The 19,989-nt window shown below is 38.9% G+C and overlaps 1 protein-coding gene across 3 annotated transcripts in view; it reads left to right on the top strand.

Annotated features, from left to right (window-relative positions):
- The window catches only part of LOC103041321 (solute carrier family 45 member 4), a 74,756-nt gene that overhangs the window by 45,054 nt on the left and 9,713 nt on the right, over positions 1 to 19,989 (top strand). For all 3 annotated transcript variants that reach the window (XM_022668554.2, XM_022668556.2, XM_049475720.1), the window contains exons 4-6: positions 11,265 to 11,453; positions 17,934 to 18,113; positions 19,221 to 19,675. In XM_022668554.2, coding sequence (XP_022524275.2) covers positions 11,265 to 11,453; positions 17,934 to 18,113; positions 19,221 to 19,675 — 824 coding nt within the window. The remainder of the gene's footprint in view (positions 1 to 11,264; positions 11,454 to 17,933; positions 18,114 to 19,220; positions 19,676 to 19,989) is intronic.

Consider the following 19,989-nt stretch of genomic DNA (forward strand, 5'->3'; position numbering starts at 1 on the left):
CTGTGACGCCCAGTTTCTACAGCCAGACTGTGCTCACTGAGTCTGTACCTGGTGAGGATCTTCCTCAGTGACCTCTCTCTGAGAACTGTGAGGTATGGGGCCAGTGTGTAATCACGATTGAGGGCTGTGTAGCATTGCAGTTTGGATTGTTGTTGTATAGTGTGGGTCCAGTGTGTGAGGTAGTGTTCTTGGGTTGTGATTTGGTTGGGTCTGATGGTCTGAGTGAGTGTGTGGTGAGGATATCTGTTATCAGTAATGTTGTTGGGTTTTAGGTCACTAAGGTTGAGGACCAGCTGGCTGAGGGGACTCCGCTCAATGTTGAGCTCCTGTTCGGACAGTGCTTGGTAGTGCAGTGACGGGGGGTCACTGGATTTTATGTGCTTCCAGAATTTTAGAGCTCGTTTCTGTATGGTGATGAGGAGGGGGTACTGACCTAGCTCAGCCCTGCAGCCGTTATTGGGGGTCTTTCTCTGCACGTGCAGGATGCTCTTACAAAATTCTGTGTGCAGGATTTCAACCGGATGTTTGTCCCAACTGGTGAAGTCGTTTTGTGTCAGGGGTCCCCACACCTCACCGCCATACAGGGCTATTGGTTCTATAACAGATTTAAAAAGTTTGATCCATATTGTAATGGGTATTTCAAAGTTTATTGATTTTCTGATTGCAAACAGAGCTCTCCTCGCCTTCTCTCTGAGTTCCTTCACAGCCAAGCCAAAACTTCCTGTGGAGCTGATGGTTATCCCCAGATAGGTGTATGATTTAGTGTGTTGGATGTTGGTGTTGTTAATTGTAAAAGTGTGATTCCGTTGGTTTTTAGATCTTCTCTGAAAGGTCATTATTTTCGTTTTTTGATGATTGACTTCTAGAGCCCAATTTTGACTGAAATTCTCCAGAACTTTTAAGCTTTCTTGCAGACCCTCTCTGGTGGGTGACAGCAAGACGAGGTCATCTGTATATAGAAGGCACTTGATTTTGGCATTCCCCAAAGTGAGGCTGGGTATTGAGTCACACTGCTCCAATGTTTCAGCCAGTTCATTAATGTAAATATTAAAGAGCGTGGGGCTGAGGCTGCAGCCCTGTCGTACTCCTCTTGACTGTGGAAAAAACTCTGTCCTTTGTGTTCCAATTTTCACTGCACAATTACTGTGAGAATACATTGATTTAATAACGTCATACACTTTCCCTCCCACACCACTTTCTATAAGTTGAAAGAATAACCCTGTGTGCCAAATGGAATCAAATCACTCTCTCTCTCTCACACACACACACTCTCACATGGACTGAGTGAACATGACGCAGGGTCTAGATGTTAATATTTTATTCCTCCATCTGGTTTATCAGAGCTCTGTTCCTGGAGACGGCGGATTGTAGCTGCTGGACATCCTGACCCCCTCTAGCAGTGCCGTGTGCACCCTGACTATACCAGCTAAACCCTCCTACCAGCACCCGTTACTGACTTCACTGACTGCATGGCTTCTTCTACCTTTACTGTATAGTGTGCTTTAGGTCCTGCAGGACACATAAAGATTATAAATGACAGGACTGACCCTCGTTTACTCGGACTCTAACTTCTAAATGAGCTTCAGCACAGCTAGCATGCAGAGAGCAGGAGGAAAAGAGAAATCACCTGTTTCCTGCCTCTGCTGAGACTTTCAGCCCCTTACACTCTCCATTTCTCAGTCTGTGACTCACACACACTTTCTCACACACACACACACACACACACTCACACACACTTTCTCACACACACACACACACACACACACTCACACACACTTTCTCACACACATATACACAGTTTTTCTGTTTGGCTGTGTTTCAGTTTCTCATGAAGTACGTGTGAATGGCCGGTGCTCTGGATGAAATGCAGAGTGTTGTCCATTTCCCATCTTCTAATCAGACTGGCGTTCCCTCTTCTCTTCTCTTCTCTTTCTGTCTTTCTTTCTTTCTTTCTTTCTTTCTTTCTTTCTTTCTTATTTCTTACAGTTTCTCTGTTTCTTTTTCTGTCTTACTTTCACTATGTTTATTTTTCTAACCTCGCTTTTTTGTCCATTCTTTCTTCCTCTGTATCTCACCTGTCACTCTTCTTTTGCCTCTGTTTCTTTCTTCCCTGCCTGTCTCTCACTCCCCCTTCTTCTCCTCCTTCTCCTCCTTCTTCTGCTTCTTCTGCTTCTTCTTCTGCTTCTTCTCCTTCTCCATCTCGTTTCTTGCTCCCCTAACTGTCTCTCTCTCTTTCTCTTTTTCTCTCTTGCTCTTTATCTCTCTTATTCTCTCTCTTTTTCTCTCCCTCTCTGTCTCACATTGTTCCTCTCTTTATTTTTGTCTTTCTGTGTTGCACTGTCGCACTCTTCATTCCTCTCCTTATCCCTGTCACTCTATTTTTATTTATATTTCACCTGTTTTTTTCTGCTTTGTCTGTTTTGGCTTTTTCGTTTCTACTTGTCTGTCAAACTCCATGTCTCTCTCTCAAACCTGTATCTCATTCTCCCACCTGTCTCTTTCTCACAGTCTCTCTCTCTCTTGTTCTCTCAACTGTGTCGCTTATCTGTCTTTCTCTCTTATTTCCACCTACCTGTCTCTCTCCTTTTTTCTCTTTCTTACACCTGTCTCTCTTATGCTGTCTATTTCTCTCTCTTTATTTTTGTCTGTCTTTCTGTGTCTCTGTATCCCTCTCTTTATCTCTCTCCTTATCCCTCTGTGTTTTTTGCTCTTTCTTCTCCACTTTTTGTCTGTCAAACTCCATGTCTCTCTCTCTCTCTCTCTCTCTCAGACCTGTCTCTCTCTCTCCCACCTGTCTCTTTCTCACAGTCTCTCTCTTGTTCTCTCAACTATCTCTCTTACGCTGTGTATTTCTCTCTCTGTCTCTCTCTCTCCCACCTGTCTCTCTCTCACAGTCTTTGGCGCTCGCTCTGTTCCTGGAGTCCTCTAGATCAGTTAGCTCTCAGTATTGTTAGTCTTTTTTTGTTAGGCTGTCATTATTTACTGTGATGTAACTTCCTGTTTGGGTGTTTACTCACTGCCGTTTTCGAGGGAAATACAGCTCTGTCTCACCGGCTGATCACAATCTCTGCTGTTCGTTCACAAGCTCCAGCAGAACACACAAACACACACCAACAAAGAGCGAGCGCGAACCAAAACACGCTTTTTTCTGTCTCTCGCCTGAAACCAGCAGTCAGGAGAGGAAGTGAGCCGGTGATCTGTGGTCATTTTTAGAGACTGAGGGCAGGAAGTCGTCGGCTGCCGGTGAAGCGAACCCTGCGTCTCCTCTGCAGCACAGATTTATATATATATATATATATATATATATATATATATATATATACCATATAAAATTATGAGTTTATTTGATTTTACCAAGTATAAATTCCCCTGGAATATAATCAAGAGGAAGATGGATGATCACAAGCCATCAAACCACCAAACTGAACTGCTTGAATTTTTGCACCAGGAGTAAAGCAGCATAAAGTTGTCCAAAAGCAGTGTGTAAGACTGGTGGAGGAGAACATTAGGCTGTTAGTTCTTTGCTGGCCTCGAAAGCTCTGAGGGTTCCCACTGTTATGACAACATTTACTTAGTGGTGCACCACCATCAGCTGCAGCTCAGCTGTTACAGTAACTAGAAAAGGTCAGCAAAATCCTGTGATGTGTCTAAGAAAATCCTGTGTTGTGTCTAAATGTCAGTGTTTTTTCCTCTCTGATTACGACCGCTGCAGTGAAGCAGACTGGCGGTGTTATGTGGTGGCTGTTAACCCTTATTATATTACACTGGTTGATGCTGCAGTTGGTCTGCAGGTTTAGGTTCAGCAACAGTATGTGCTGAAAGAATGAGGTCAGCTGACTACCTGAATATACTGAATATAGACCAGGTTATTCTTCCATCAATGGATTTATTTCTTCATATTCCAAGATGACGAGAATGTCAGAATTCATGGTGCTGGAACTGTGAAAGAGTGCAGGGTTCAGGGAGCATGAGATTTTCATCATTTTCACACATGGATTGAGAGAGAGTTCACCACAGAGTCCAGACCTTAACCTCATTGAGAATCTTTGGGATGTGCTTCTGCAAGATCTTGGTGAAAAATGTATGAATTTAAACACTGGATTGAAATAAATAAATGTTACGACATTGTAGAAGCTTATTGAAACAATGCAAAGCTGCAATCAAAGCTAAAAGCGATTTAACCAAAACACCTAATATTAGGTTAAATATTGTGTATCAAATTTCCTGCTCACTTGTATTTGGTAGCTATTATTTGTTGGGAAAGGCATTTTAAAAGCTTTACTCAGTTTCACAGAGAATGATGCTCCCACCACCATGCTTAATAGGTGGTGCAGTGTTCTTGAGATTGCAATGCTACAATGAATGCGTGCTTCAATCAAAGCTAAAGGCGCTCAAACCTATATACACATATATAAATATATATATATACATATAGTTTTTTTTAGGCCGGCCAGTGTATATATATAAGCAGGTCAGCAGGACTACACTTGATTCGGTTCCTGTTTTTTATTGCTCTCTGTGAAATACTCTGGGTTTTGTTTCCATTCTGTTCTGTGGCGTTTGTAATCTCTGCTCTGCTCCCTCCCTGACCTCTCCGAGTGCATCCAGAAGGTTCTTCTCACGGTTGCTTGTCTCCGGCTTTGTGCTGAGAGGCTTCAGGCTCTCCGCTATTGTAGGATAAGTATTTTTGTGGCTCTGTAAAGTGGAGCGTCACATTGCGCGGCAGGTGCGGTGGCATTTTTCCAGCGGACTTTGGGAACAGAGCGCCGAGCGTGAGACCTGACCTTTAGTCTGACCTGCAGTTTCCCCTGGTCTGCTCACTGCCTGCGGTCAGCGCTCAATTATAATGTGCGCACAAAACAATAAAACAATACACTGCTGATATTGTCCTGCAGATTTACAGTACTGAAGGAAGCATTAAAAAAAGTTATATTTTGATGGTTTTAATTTACAAAAAAATAGATTTAACCTCAAAAACAGGATGGAATTTAATTAGCTTGGATTGCATTGCTGTTTGCTTATACTTTTATACTCAAAATTTTAACTTTTTCGTTATTTAATTTAATTTCATTTTTTGGCAGTTCTGCTGACCATGCTAAAGGTCTTTAGTCTTTTGTTAAAGATTGTTGGTTTTATTAGCGCTTTAGATATTTGTTAATATTAATAATGATGATTTTTTTTTTGCCCTTTTATCTGTATCAAAATAGGTGGGTTCAGACATACCTAAAAATATAAAAACTGAAACGTTAATCTTTTGTCTCATATTCGTCTTTTAATGTCAAAGACAATTTTTTTTTCATTTACAGCAGAAATAAACAGATCGGCCTGACTGTTCCAATACTTGAAGTGGGCTGTATATACCATATTTTTTTTTAACATATATTCAATTTTTCCAAAAATCATTAGTTTACCTTTATGTATGGGATTTTACCAGGAGCAGTAAAGCCACTCCGCTGAAATACAGCTTTATACAGGAGTTTCAGTAAAGTTTCTCCAGCACTGAGGCTGGAGCAGTATTAGCATTAGCCGCAGCTGCTTACTGTGCTAAGCACTAGCTCATTAGCCAGTCAGAAGTGAGTATTATCAGCCTACAGCCTGCTGCTAACCCCTGGCTAGCACTGCTGAAGCAGCATTAGCATTAGCCGCTAACCATGCTAAACGCAAGCTCTTTTGCCGTTCAGACACGAGTATATTGGACTGTAGTCTGATTACAGTTTACCATGTTAAAACAAGTTATGTGGGACAAACCGCTAGCTAATATCGCCCTGGCTTACCGGAACACTCAGGGTTCCTCAGTGTAGCGTTGTTGGGTGGCATTATTCGCTAATCGCGGCTATCGCTATCGGTTAGCTGCTAATGCTAATGCTGCTGCACCCAGCCTTAGTGGAAATCTGGAAATCTAAGCCTACTGAAGCTCTTTACTTACCCAGAAAACTTTGATTTTTTTGTTTACTTAGCTTAGCTTTGCTAAATTAGAAGGAAAACATGGCGACACCTATGTTCCTTACTAGTGTTGCATAAAATGTGCCTTATACTGCAAAAAATTGCCTAATATTTTAAAAACAGTTTCTCTGTACTTTTTACACTCCAGACCAATACACAGTGTTATTTGGCCTCTAATTTAAATAACTTTTTGTTGTTTCTGGATATTTAATTGGTCCTGAAGCCTGAAGTCCTGTATGTTTGTGTAATGAGTCTGTAGTTTTTTATTTGTACTGGTGCAGAGTCAGCCTAATGAATAACCTACTGTAGAACTGTCACGGTATGTTCTCTGCAGTGTAAGCAGTGCAGTCAGTGTTCTGCTGACACTCTTTACTGTCTACACACACACACACACACACACACACAGCAGAAAGCTTTTACTGCCCAATCGACAGACATTAATGAAGCTGTGTGTTTGTTTTGCTCTGAATCTGTCCTCTCAGTATAAGGCGCGTGTCTCGTTACATTCCTGAGTCAGGTGCTCTGATTGGCCGGCTCGCGTGTACGTACATTAGTTTGTGCTAATCCTGCACTTGTAATTTTCCATCCTCTTCAGTGGTGTGACATCCCTGACATCCCAGTGCTTGTGAGAATGTATCACATTGCCTACAGTGCGCCTGCAGTGTAGTAATGAGAAATGAGTTACAGAGGTGATTCTAGGATCAGAGGTTTAGAGTTTAAAAACCTCAACCACGTCACTTTTCCTTAAAACTCTCATTCCATTGTTTTTTCATTAATTTTTTTAAGTGTCTAGTTGTGTCTCTAGTATAATTGTGAAACAGCCAGTGAGCTGTTTTTTGTGAAAAAAGTAAAAAATGCTCCGGTGATCCGGTATAACCCTGGTTTAGTCTGGTGGAGGAGTGGCAGGGAAGAACGATAGGATTTTGGCTCTTGCTCATGAATATTCATACATGCAAACATATCGCCTCTGATTGGCTAACAGCACTGCGACACCAAGGAGGCAGCGAGATATTTTTAAATAAAGACATTTTTACACTAATAACAGTCTTTGCAATGTCATATGTTACTTTACAACATGCGTAATAATGCCCTGATAAGTACATGTCGTTCAGCCTATACTGACCTAGTCTTAGAGTCTCTGTAAAACTCTTTAAAAATCCACCAGGGATCCTATGTAAACCTATAGTTACTTACACACAGAGGTGGGTAGAGTCCAGGTCCAGAATGTAAAAAAATCCACCCGAGACACTTAACTAGTGTAAACAGAACTGTTTTTACCATACACCTACCTTCGTTTCCTAGCTCTTTGCTGAATTACTGGGTAAAGCATATAGACACTGATGTGTTATTCGCACAAATAACACAGGAATGAACTGCATGCTGTTAACTCCTAGCGCTGTTGGTTATCTCCTATCTGACGAGACGGCATCGCTGCCTGACTTCAGCTCTGCCTATGTGGCCGGTCCCGAGCCAAGGTGGGCGGGGCCATGAATACTAATGATTCACGTGTTGATGTAGACATGGTGCTTTTCCTGATCGACTCGTTTTTTGTATTTTTCTTAATGTTTTATTTTACTAGCTGCTGCAGAAAATGAGAAAGAGGTTGAGGAAGAGTTTATTTTACAAAGAACAAGAATAAGAGGATTTTATATTTTAGCTTTAGTTACATTGTGTCAAAATTACATTACAAATGGACAGATAGAAATGCTCAGAATTTTTGATCAGTGTTTTCTACAGTGCTGTTACTGTACTGCTCAGACATGGTGAAGCTGAGCACCAGCAGTTTAATTCACACAGCAGGACCAGACTGGGTGTAAATTGAGGTTATGGTTGTTTAGCGCTCTGTGCGCTCAGGCTCTTGCTCCTCCCCCCGGGTGGTTTATCAGTCAGTGGGGGTGCGCTGGGTGTTATTATCATGTTGCTACACTCTCTGGAACGCTCTGTGTGTGTTTGAGGCTGCAGATATGAAAGTCAACTTTGGCTCTGCTATTGGTGCCACCAGCCAACACACACACCCACTTACAGCAACAGATGCTTCACGTAACAGCCCTGGCAGCTGTGTGTGTGTGTGTGTGTGTGTGTGTGTGTGTGTGTCTGTGTGTGTGCTCTCTGAAGTACTTATCAATCATATTATGATGCTGGATGTCAGGCTTTTTCACTTTACCTGGTGTGTTGGTGGCTTTTATTTGTGCAGCACATGTACACACACACACACACACACACGCACGCACACACACACACACACAGAGCTCAGCTGAATCACTGTTGTTGTGCTGCTATTCCCACAGACAGAGTGCTGGCTAGATTGACTGGTCGAGGTTACGCAGGGGTCATAAACACCTTTCTTCTTCCTCTTCTTCCTCTTTATTTTTTCTTCTCCTTCCTTTTCCTCTTCTCCTTTCTGTTCCTCTTCTCATTCCTTTTCTTATTCCTCTTCTTCCGCTTTCTCTATTTCTCCTTCTTCTGCTTCCGCTTCTCCTTCTTCTCCTTCTTTTTCTTCTTCTCCTTTGTCTCCTTCCGCTTCTTCTTTCGCTTCTTCTTCTCCTGCTTTGTCTTCTGCTTTTTATTCCTCTTCTCCTTCTTCTTGCTTTACTCCTTTTTTCTTCTTCTTCTTCTTCTTCTACTCCTTTTTCGTCTTCTTTTTCTTCTACTCTTTTTTTTCCTGTTTTTCCTTCTACTCTTGCTTTTCCTTTTTTTCTTCTACCATTTCTTTTCCTTTTTTTCCTTCTACTCATTCCTCTTCCTCCTCTCCTTCTTGCTAAACACCCTATATTATACTGCAATTTTCCTTTTTAATACTAACTATAAACATAATTTATAGCTTGCTATATTTATTGTATTATATATGCATTCATTGTATTATTGTTATCTTTTTTATCATTTGTCTCGGAGCTTATTGTGGTGCGTTATTGTATGTACAATAAAAAAAAAAAATAAACAGAACAGCTTTAGTGGACATAACTATTAGAAAGAGATGTTCTTCACGTGTGTGTGTGTGTGAGTGTGCTATGATTTGTATAGTAGTTGAGTGATAAGTGTCTCTTAAGTCAGTCACTCAGAGGATCAGAGTTAAATTAGGCATCATGGAAAACAGCGCGCAGTCAGTAATCCTATAAAAGGCTGCCAAACGGCCCAGTGGTCAGTTCATTAAAAATACATGCCTGTTTGTTACTGGATCAGGTCCTGGAGAGTGTGTGTTATGTGTGTGTATTGTGTGTGTTGTGTGTATTGTGTGTATTGTGTGTGTGTGTGTGTGTGTGTTTGGCAGGGTCAGAGGAAGGTTGAGGGCAAATACATCGATTTTTGACCTACTGTGCACGATCAGATCTAGCCTGGTCTGTGTTTGAATGATTGTTAATAGCGTCGGGTGCAGATCTGCTCAGGTTCCATAAACTAACCAGCAAACCAAACCACTGAAAACTGTATCTTGCAACTGTTACAATCTATTTTATGTGAACTAACGCTGAGCGATTATCAATAATATCAAATAAGTTAATGTATGAATTTCAAATTTTAGTTTAAAAATGATTATTTTATCGAGTAACAGACTCTTTTACATTTAAAGAGTTTGTTGTCATCTGCACAGTAAGGAAACAAGTTTTCTTGTAGAGTGAAATTCTTCGAAAAACGAAAATGAAAAATACAATAAAGCAAGAAATAATCAACTAACTAAATGTACAGCTCTGGAAAAAAATATGAGACCACTTTGATTTTCTTTGATTTTACCAAATTGAAAACCTCTGGAATATAATCAAGAGGAAGATGGATGATCACAAGCCATCAAACCACCAAACTGAACTGCTTGAATTTTTACACCAGGAGTAAAGCAGCATAAAGTTATCCAAAAGCAGTGTGTAAGACTGGTGGAGGAGAACATTTCAAGATGCATGAAAACTGTGATTAAAAACCAAACCAAAACTTAAACATGTACCTATAAATAGCAAAATAATAAAAAATGTTTAGCTTTTTTACACTGGCTGATCACAGCATTGATTTCTCGAGTTGGCTATTGTCCTTTCTCTGGTTGGCTTTTAGCTTTTTTTAGCTCGCTTAAATAACTTATTCTGCTAAAGTAGCTGTTGTATGTTTAGCCCTAAAAGATATAAACTTAAAAAGATATAAAAAAGGTTAAGACTGTTACATCACAGTTTGGGGGTTTTGGAATCAGTTTGAGTCAATGTTGCATTAGCAGCACCTTAAAAAAAGAGGTTGGCTAGTTTAGTATAGCTAAACTAAGCACATGCTAGACATGATTAACTGGTAGCATCGTGTGACGGGAAGCTTATAGTGAATATAAACTGAAAGGAACTAAATATGATGCATATATATATATATTATATACTGATCTTACTGATCTATAGTAGCTTTTTTGGAAGTGTTTCAAGGCATCGATTCCTTTAGTTTGATGGATAAGCGTAACTAAATGACTCTTCGTAAGCTGTTTTTACCAGCTGGGCTGTTTGGCAGCCCTTCATAGGATTACTGGCTGTGTTTTCCATGACGCTTTATTTAACTCTGATCCTGTGATTGATGGAGTGGGCTGAGGAGTGAGGACGTTTAGATGATGTACTTCCCAAAACAATCACCCAATTTAGACACCATTGAGAATTTGTGGGAGTGTGTTGGGTAATGTGTTGAGAAGGAAATCCAAGCGCTATAGAAAGCGTCTAGACAGCAGTAAAGAATGTGTGAAAGAAAAATGTAAATTTTAGTACATTTGAATCATTTTTTTGACGGCTCGTATTGTATATATCTATATTTTTTCCTCATTTACTTAACAAAATAGTTTGATATAATATGCAAACATTTATTAAATGTGTCCAAATATGCTCCGAGTGGTCTCCATTATGGGAGATCTCTGGTTCCAATCCCGGTCATGCAGCTTGCCATCAGCTGCCGGAGCCCTGAGAGAGAGTACAATTGGTCTTGCTCTCTCTGGGTGGATACAGTAGATGGCGCTCTTTCCTCTCATCACTCCTAGGGTGATGTGGATCAGCACAAGGCTGCATCTGTGAGCTGATGTATTGGATGTATTTCGGCTATTCGTGGAAAAAATATAGTTTAGGGTTTAGTGGCTCTTTTAAGTAATATATGAATGAATAATATGTCTGCAGTTTAATTAATACATTTCCATATCTGCATCCTTTAATTCCAACAGTCTGACATAAACCTGGGATTTTTCTTTAGTTATACAGATAATTTTAGCCAGAATTATAGCCAAACCTGACTTTATCTTGATTATCTTATAAATAGGTTTTTTGTTGTGTTTTATGGTGATCTGAGCCTCATATTAACCTCCACGTTTGTCCTCTTCTCTGTAGGTCTTCCAGAACAATACTACAGCTTGGTGTGGTTCCTGAGCCCCATCCTGGGTCTGATGTTCACCCCTCTGATTGGCTCGGCCAGTGACCGCTGTACGCTACGCTGGGGTCGCCGCCGCCCCTTTATTCTGGCACTGTGTGTGGGTGTGCTGCTCGGGGTCGCACTCTTTCTTAATGGATCACTAATAGGTGAGTTCAATACGCAAATATACAGTGTACATTTACATACATTTATAATGGTATGAACTGGGATGAACTAATGTTGAACATGCAAAATATATATATATATATATTTTAATCAAGTTCACATTTTTGACAGTTTTCTAAAATCAAAGCAGGCTCAGAAATGTGCATAAAGCATATAGAACCCATAATATTTAACCTGGCTTGGCTTTGGTAGCATCATATATGGCAGAAATATTGTTGATCCAACATTAATATGTATTATTGACACTCATCTGGGCAGAATAATAGAATAAGTAGTCTCCTTGCACGGACCCAACTGTTTTAAGCACCTAACGCATGATGCTCCCACCACCATGTTTAACAGTTGGTGTAGTGTTCTTAGGGATGAATGCCCCACCATTACTCCTGAAAATTGCAGGACCTGATTGAATGTATTTTCTGACATTTTGTTCTGGTCCCTACTTGCTTTGGTGAAATGCAGTATTTATAATATACGGGAGGGGCTAAATAACGGAAGGGGCACTGGGTGATGTATGGGTTTAGGAGTGGGGCAGGAAGGAGAGCTAATTGGCTGAGCTGCAGCAGCAGTGTGCCTCTGATAGCGGTGAGACTCACTGGAGGGGGTTATTATTGATTGATTGACTGATTTGCATATTGTGCAAAAAAAAAAAACTCTTGCCTATAGCACAGTTGAACCTGAGAGGGCGCTGCAGTGGTGGAAATTAATAAAAAACACAATAAAAGCGAGAGAAAGAGAAACACATTCCAGCTATTAATAGAAAAAATATGGTTTAGGGTTTAGTGACTCTTTTAAGGGAACATTTTTAATCCCAAAAAGTCATTGTGTCTTTTAGCTTTTAATGTATTTTGCACAGTTTTTAGAAGAACCTTTTTTTCTAATATTAAAATTAGAATCTCTTTATTTTCTTTCTTAATGCTACTTGGCTTTTACCTTCATTATATAAGTGATCATTAGAACAAAAGCCAGGAAAGTGAATTTTGAAAGTGAAGTTTGATTTATTATTTTAATTTCAACAGCAAATTACAAAATTAAATGCTGTTTTTTTTTTTTTTGCAGTCATCTTACATACTTATATGATACATATTTGACAGTATTCACACTTTTAGATGCTTTTGGCTTTTATTACTCCTTTTAAAACATCAACCTGCGTCAGAAATAAGGCAGTGTTTCATTCAGAAAGTTTTTTATCCGCAGTCGTGGCACGAAAGCGTAAGAAACCCTCCAGAGTTACAGTCCTCCACGGTGAGATCACTTTTCTGCCAGCATTAATTTCTCATAAAACTCCTCCGACGCTACGCTTGACTGGAGCTGCAGCCCGGGGGCTTTGGGAAAGCTTGGAGCCGGTGTGATTTTTCACAGGAACGCCGTAGCTCTTGGCACGGCGTAACAGAACGCCGCGAGCAGCACCGGTCAGCTGCTTCTTTTTCTATTTCAGACAGGAATTCTTGCTCTGTGAAGTGCACCACACCTCTCTCTCAGAGCAATAGCTCTACTGGCAGCCAACACAACACCTGAGACCTCAACTTCTCCATTCTTCTTTTATTCGCTGTATAATTATCGCAGGTTAATTAAAATGGATTCCCACCTTGCAAAGCTCCAGAGCTTTATATATATATATATATATATATATATATATATATATATATATATATGCACCACAGCAGATGACATGTCTCTCCAAACCAGTTGGACTGTGTGTTTGGACTGTGTGTCTCTCCACTCTTCCTCCAGACTCTGATCCCTTGATTTACATTAAATGAAATGTAAAATTTAGTGATGGTTTGAAGAGACATGTCTGTCATCTGCTGGTGTTGATCCACTGTGTTTTATTATCAAGTCTAAAGTCAGTGCAGTTTTGTTTTCCCACAAAATCTTGCAGCACTTCATTGCGGATTTCATTTTCCAGCAGGAATTGTATAAAAACTCAATAATTAAAGTGCTTCTTCAAAGTTTTTTTCAAAGTAACTTTCTATAGCTCATTTATGGCTTTATTTTTCAGTTTTTAGTCACTTAATTGCTCTTTAACCAAGCAATAGCTCTTTAATTGGATATTTTATCCAATTACTCGAATAATCAAAGGAATTTTCAGTAGAATATTTCATACTTGATCAGAAAAAAATTTGATAGTTGCATCCCTACTTAGCTGTGGTCACATGCTATCTAAAGTTAGCAGTAATGTTAGCATTTTATTCTGTTATAAGCTGCATTTCAATGTAATGTGTTCTAAAAGCTGTGCTCCTTCCATAAGGAGACCAATAAATGCTAATGTTGTGTCCATGCTTAATTTTTCACAGGAGACACTGAAACTTCTGATGCTTCTGATACTTTAAACTATGTATTTCTATGTATTAAAATATGATGTATGGATGAATTAAAGTAAAAATTACCATAAAAAATGAACTGCTAGACTGTTTATGAACGGTCTTTGTATACATTTTAGCCTTTTATAATGTAAAATGCCAAAAAGTATTTTGCAATGATTTATTCTACTGTAAAGTTTTCATTTTGGAGCGATAAAGTTTTAGCATGACTGTGAAAACATGCTAGCCTGTAAATTGGCTCTTAGTTCAGATACGCTAAACACTTTGCTGTGTGTTATCTGTATTATCATTAGATAGAATTATACAGTATACATATAGGATAATTACTGCAGGATGATTCATCCTGAATTCCACTGGAAAGTTTGAAGCATTTATAAGAAACCACATTTGCATCCGATTGCATTAGAAAACACTTACATTACAGATAAAACTATTCCACCTCCATTAGAGCCAGAGTTAGGAAATTCTTTACAGTATAAATGATATTAGGACTCTGTGTCTCAGAGCTGAATGGCTAATGGGGATTTAGAGAGTGGAAGGCAATCGAGTGCTTGGAAAATCAATGAACGGCCGCTGCTGATCTCCATTAGCTGCTGATTGGCTGAAGTGAGACAGCATTGAACGGGTTTCAGGTGTTGTTGGGGTGAGCTCAGATTGCTTCCCGCTCTCAGTTTACCTGCGTTCCTGTAGAATCGTGATCAATAAGACTTTGGGTGTTTTTAAGTCAGAAAATGAATTTTGGTTTCAGTTTTGATCTGAATGTTAATATAATTATTATTAATACAAAGTGAAATAATTTAGACACTGTAGTTAAGCGATAATATAATATGGTTATTCACAATAACACATGACGTTACATGTGTGTTCTGTAGTACTGTAATACAGTCCGTATCTTCCGTCAAATAGTAGTTTACAATAAAGGAGTTATTGCAATGCAATTGTAATAAAACAGAGAGAGAGAGATGGTAGGTGAAAAAAGAGAAAGAGAGAGAGAAAGAGAGTGATAGTGGGTGGGAGAGAGAGACAGTTTGTGAGGGAGAGAAAGAGAGAGATAATGGTAGAGAGAGAGAGACAGAGAGAGATATGATGGTTGAAAGAGAGATGGAGGGTGAGGGAGAGAGAGTGATGGAGGGTGAGAGAGAGAAAGAGATGGAGAAGAGAGAGAAAGAGAGTGATGGAGGGTGAGAGAGAGAAAGAGATGGAGAAGTGAGAGAAAGAGAGTGATGGTGGGTAAGAGAGAAAGAGATGGAGAAGAGGGAGAGGGAGAGAGAGAGACATGATGGTTGTGAGAGAGAGGGAGAGAGAGAGACAGAGGGTGAGAGAAAAAGAGAGAGAGATGGCTGAGGGAGAGAGAGACAGAGGGAAAGAGAGAGAAAAAGAGAGTGATTGTGGGTAAGAGAGAAAGAGATGGAGTTCAGGGAGAGAGAGAGAGACATGATGGTAGAGAGAGAGAGAGAAAGAGTTAATGGGTGAGAGCTTCAAAATAATCTAATCTAATATCTATAATCTAATATAATCCAAACAGTAAATTACAATGGTAATTAATGTCTAATTAACCATATTAATGTGTTTATAAATATGTGAATTGTTTATGTATGCATTGATATTAACTGATCAATTGTTGTTTTTCAATAAATCAATTAATTAATAAAGCTTTTTTTGAATTAAATTGAATTGAATTGAATTGAGAGAGGAGATGAGTGCCTGTAGTAAGCGCTGTTTGTTTGTGACCGTGAACCCTGTCTGTCTTGGTGACATGGGAAAGGACTAGGAACCAGTTCACAGGGAAATATTTCCTGTTGTGCCCCTTTTTTACCTTCATTGGCTATCTGGAACAACTTCCTGTCTCCTGTCTGCAGCGTTAGTGCGCTGTGCTCCGGCTCCATTGTCAGGAAGAAAGCCTTTGCTTACTACTCACCCCAGCTCTCGCTCCATCTCTCTCTCTCTCTCTCTCTCTCTCTCTCTCTCTCTCTCTCTCTCTGTCTCTCTCTCGCTTTCTTTATTTGTGTTTTATTTGTCATTTCTTCCGTGCATTTTTTTTTTTTTACGGCACTGACAATAAAAATGGTAACAAATATAGATTATACATACAAACAACAGAATGCTCACAGAACTGCTACCTAAAGGCCTTATCAGTGTATATATCGTTGCTGGAAACTTTATATCTTTGCTGGTAACTTTACAGAAACAGAAGAAAAAAAAAAATATTTCAAGTCATTTAGAATTTTATTTCTGAAAAGTCCATCCATCATGTAAAAGAACAACTGTCAGACTCAGTGAAAAATAGCTCATTTCTTTATTTAATTTTTTTCTACATTGTAGATTAATATTAAATACATTAAAACAATTAAGGGACACATATGGACTTAAGTTGTAAACTGTAAAAAAAAAAAAAATGTCCAGTATAAAAAGCTTAAATATCAACTTTTTTTTGATGCCTAAGAATTTCATACATTTGTAATTTAACAAATGTTTGTTTAAATTCAGTATTGTTACCTTCAGCTTATGTTTTCTGCTGATATCATACTAATATCTCCACCTATTAAAAGTAATATGCTTATAATTATGTTTAACTAACTGAAATATGACAAAAATGATGCAAATAGGATGTTTTTCAGGCCACAGCCTTAATTAATAGAATAGAAAAGAAATCCAGATTGAAATCCAACTCACACACACACATGCACACACGCACGCACACACATACACACACATACACACACATACACACACACACATGCGTTGCTACATTTATAAAGCTGAGCAGCACAACACAATCTAGCATGTGTCTGGACCAAGGTCACAGCAGAGAGATACATAATGAGATGTGTGTATTTCCCCAGGGTGTGTGTCCCATTTCTGTGTGTGTGTGTGCCATGCATGTACACATGGACAGGCTCGTATGTTGTAATCCATACCGGATCTGGACATGCAGTCACACACACACACAAACACACAGAAAAAACACATGGTGGATATTCACACACAGTTACTGATGAATTGATGGTTGGGGGCTGATTGTAATTAGAGTTCAGGTCAGTGTAGATGTAATGAGGTTGTATCTCTCTGAATCTGTCCTGCTTTAGTTTAAGAGATGTGAGGGGGTAAGTAGGACAAATGAGTGAATTCAAATCAGAGAATCAGTAATGTTTACCAAGAGGACTGTTCCATCAATCAATCAATCAATCAATCAATCAACCTTTATTTTTAGTCTGTGAAACATTGAGGGTGACCCTTATTTACTATGCAGCTTACAGTTTAAAATGGACTGAAAACGTTTAATAAGAAACTGGAAATAATAGGGAATAAAATAGTAAAAATATTTTTTTAATACAAATTTTAAATGAATATATATATATATATATGAAGAATAAAATATATATGTAAAATAGAAAATTCTAAAAGACAAATTGACACTTAAAAAGTAAAGAATTTATAAAATATAAAATAAACAAAAAGATACTAAAAAGAGTAAAGTAAAATGTTAAGAATGCAAAGAAATGATAAAATTAATAAAAATTATATAAGATTAAGAATGTAAAAATAATAAATTAATACAAATAAATAAAATATAATAAGAAAAAGATGCTAATAAAAATACTAATAAAAAAAATAATAAAAAAAATAAATTATAATAATAATACTAATAAAACTTGGTTTATTTGATAAGAAATTAAGATCAAAAGAAGATAAGATTAATACAACAAAAAACAGTTATAATTAAGCTAAAACAAATGTATTACAATAATTATACAATAAATTAAAATAAATACCAAAATAAATAAAATAATTAATAAAAGTAATAAAATTATAGTAAGAAGAAGAAGAAGAAACTAATCAAAACGTTAAAAAGTTAAATACCAATAATACAAAAATATTTTAAAAATAAATAAATAAATAGAATAAAAGTTAATAAATAAGATTTAAGGAAAACATGTACAGGCTGTAGGAAGGAGGTTCGATATTAAAAATTTGAGTAAACATTATTGTGTTAATGATTGTTTTTCCTGTAGTAAATTTCAGTGTTTCAGTGTAATTATAATAATTAATTATATAAAAATAAATATAATTATATTCTCTCTCTCTCTCTCTCTGTTTGCTCTGATTCTCATGTTGTCCGGTGTGTTTGTTATCTGACAGGTTTGGCTATAGGAGACGAGCCGAACAGGCAGCCTATAGGCATCGTGCTGACTGTGCTGGGGGTGGTGGTGCTGGACTTCTGTGCCGATGCGGCTGAAGGGCCAATCAGAGCTTACCTGCTGGATGTGGCCGACACAGAGGAGCAGGACATGGCCCTCAACATCCACGCCTTCTCAGCAGGTACATATACACACATATACACATATACTGTAGGGATGGGCCTAAAGGTACATTATAATAAGCTCTGTAATGAAGCATTGATGATGCAGCTGCCCATAAATGTAAGTTTAGAGGTATAATAGCTGCATTTGCTGGAGGGATGTAGAGCCATCAAATATGCTTGTGATATTGGTGAGCCACAGTGAATTATCCAGCATCATTACCGCCTGCACTAATGCTGTTGTCTCTAAATGCAATCGAAGAAGAGCTTTAAATGTCTTAAATGTTTTTTCCTTCACTTATTAGAAGCTTTTACTGCAGCAAATGGAAACTCATTAATGCTCTTTAATAATACCCCTGGTTTCAAAACCACAGTTACAAAGCAGTCGTCATCTCAAGCTGGTTTCATCTGACGCTATAGCAAAAGGATTGTGATTTTAAATCTCTGGTCACACTACTTTGACATCAGCAGCCGAAGCCTGAGAGAGCACAATTGGGCGTGCTCTGTCTGGAGGCGAGATATATATAGTATATTTTACACTATAAGGTGCACTTAAAATCCTTTAATTTTCTGAAAAATCATCAGTGTGCCTTGTCAGCCTATAGCCTGCTGCTAACCCTGACTAGCACTGCTGGAGCAGCATTAGCATTAAGCACTGAATCTGTTGCTGTTCAGAGGGGAGTATATTGGACAGTAGTCTTTGTGTTCACTGTGTTAAAAAAGCTACATGAAACAAACTGCTAGATAATATGGCCCTGGCTTACTGAAACACTCAGGGCTCCTCAGTCTAGCGCTAGCGATTAGCTTCTAATGCTAATGCTGCTGCACCCAGCCTTAGTGGAAATTCAAAGCTTACTGTAAGTAAACGAAAGCGCTTTACTCACCCAAATAAACAGTTTTCAGGAGAGAATTCTGTGTAGATTAACATTTGGTTTTGTTTACTTAACTTTGCTTACACTTACAGTAGAATTAAAAGGAAAACATGGTGACACCCCTGTTCCTTACTAGTGTTGCATAATAATTATAATCAGATATGCCTTATGTATGAAAATAGAACAGAAAATAGACATTTATTGATAGTGCGCCTCATACAATACTGAAATTGTACTCTAATTCTTTATTTCCAGGACTGGGAGGTGCTGTTGGATATGCTCTCGGTGGCCTCGACTGGACACACACCTTCCTCGGCCAGGCCTTCAAATCTCAAGAGCAGATCCTGTTCGTCTTCGCCGCCATCCTGTTCATCATCTCCGTAACGCTGCACCTTTTCAGCATAGAGGAGGAGCAGTACAGCCCTCAGCAGGACCGTCTTGACGACGACGCCGCCTCCTCTTCCGTCAAGATGAACGGCCTGCTCGGCCCACCGTTCGATCTGATCCAGGAAGATGAACCCTATGACCCGTACTACCGCTCTGCTCCCTCAGCTGACGGCCGCTCCGACCACGAGCTGGATCTGGACTATCTGGAAGTGGAGCTGGTGCGCAGCAAGAGCGACTCTGTGCTCGCCATGGCCGATGCCACTTTGGATCACCTGGACCATGAGGTGCTGTTCCTGCGTCAGATTGAGCCGTCCATCTTCCAGGTATGATAATCGCTTTATTTCTTAATATCAACTAACTCTCATTTACAAACCATGCTGCTGAAGTTGCTCGATCCTGCCGCTTTGCACTTTACAACATCAGAAAAGTTGTATTGGGGGAGTAGCTAACTAAGTTAAGTAAAGCTAAGTTGAGGAAACAAAACTGTAATAAGAAAAAAAGACTTTCATTTAAAATCAAACGAGCGCTGGATGTTAATCTACACAGATTTCTCTCCTGAAAGCTGTTTATTTGGGTGAGTAAAGTGCTTCCGTATATTTACAGTAAGCTTAGATTCCCAAATTTCTCCAGCACTAAG

This window comes from Astyanax mexicanus, chromosome 3 (assembly GCF_023375975.1).
Source record: "Astyanax mexicanus isolate ESR-SI-001 chromosome 3, AstMex3_surface, whole genome shotgun sequence".
In the NCBI taxonomy this organism is placed as follows: Eukaryota; Metazoa; Chordata; class Actinopteri; order Characiformes; family Acestrorhamphidae; genus Astyanax; species Astyanax mexicanus.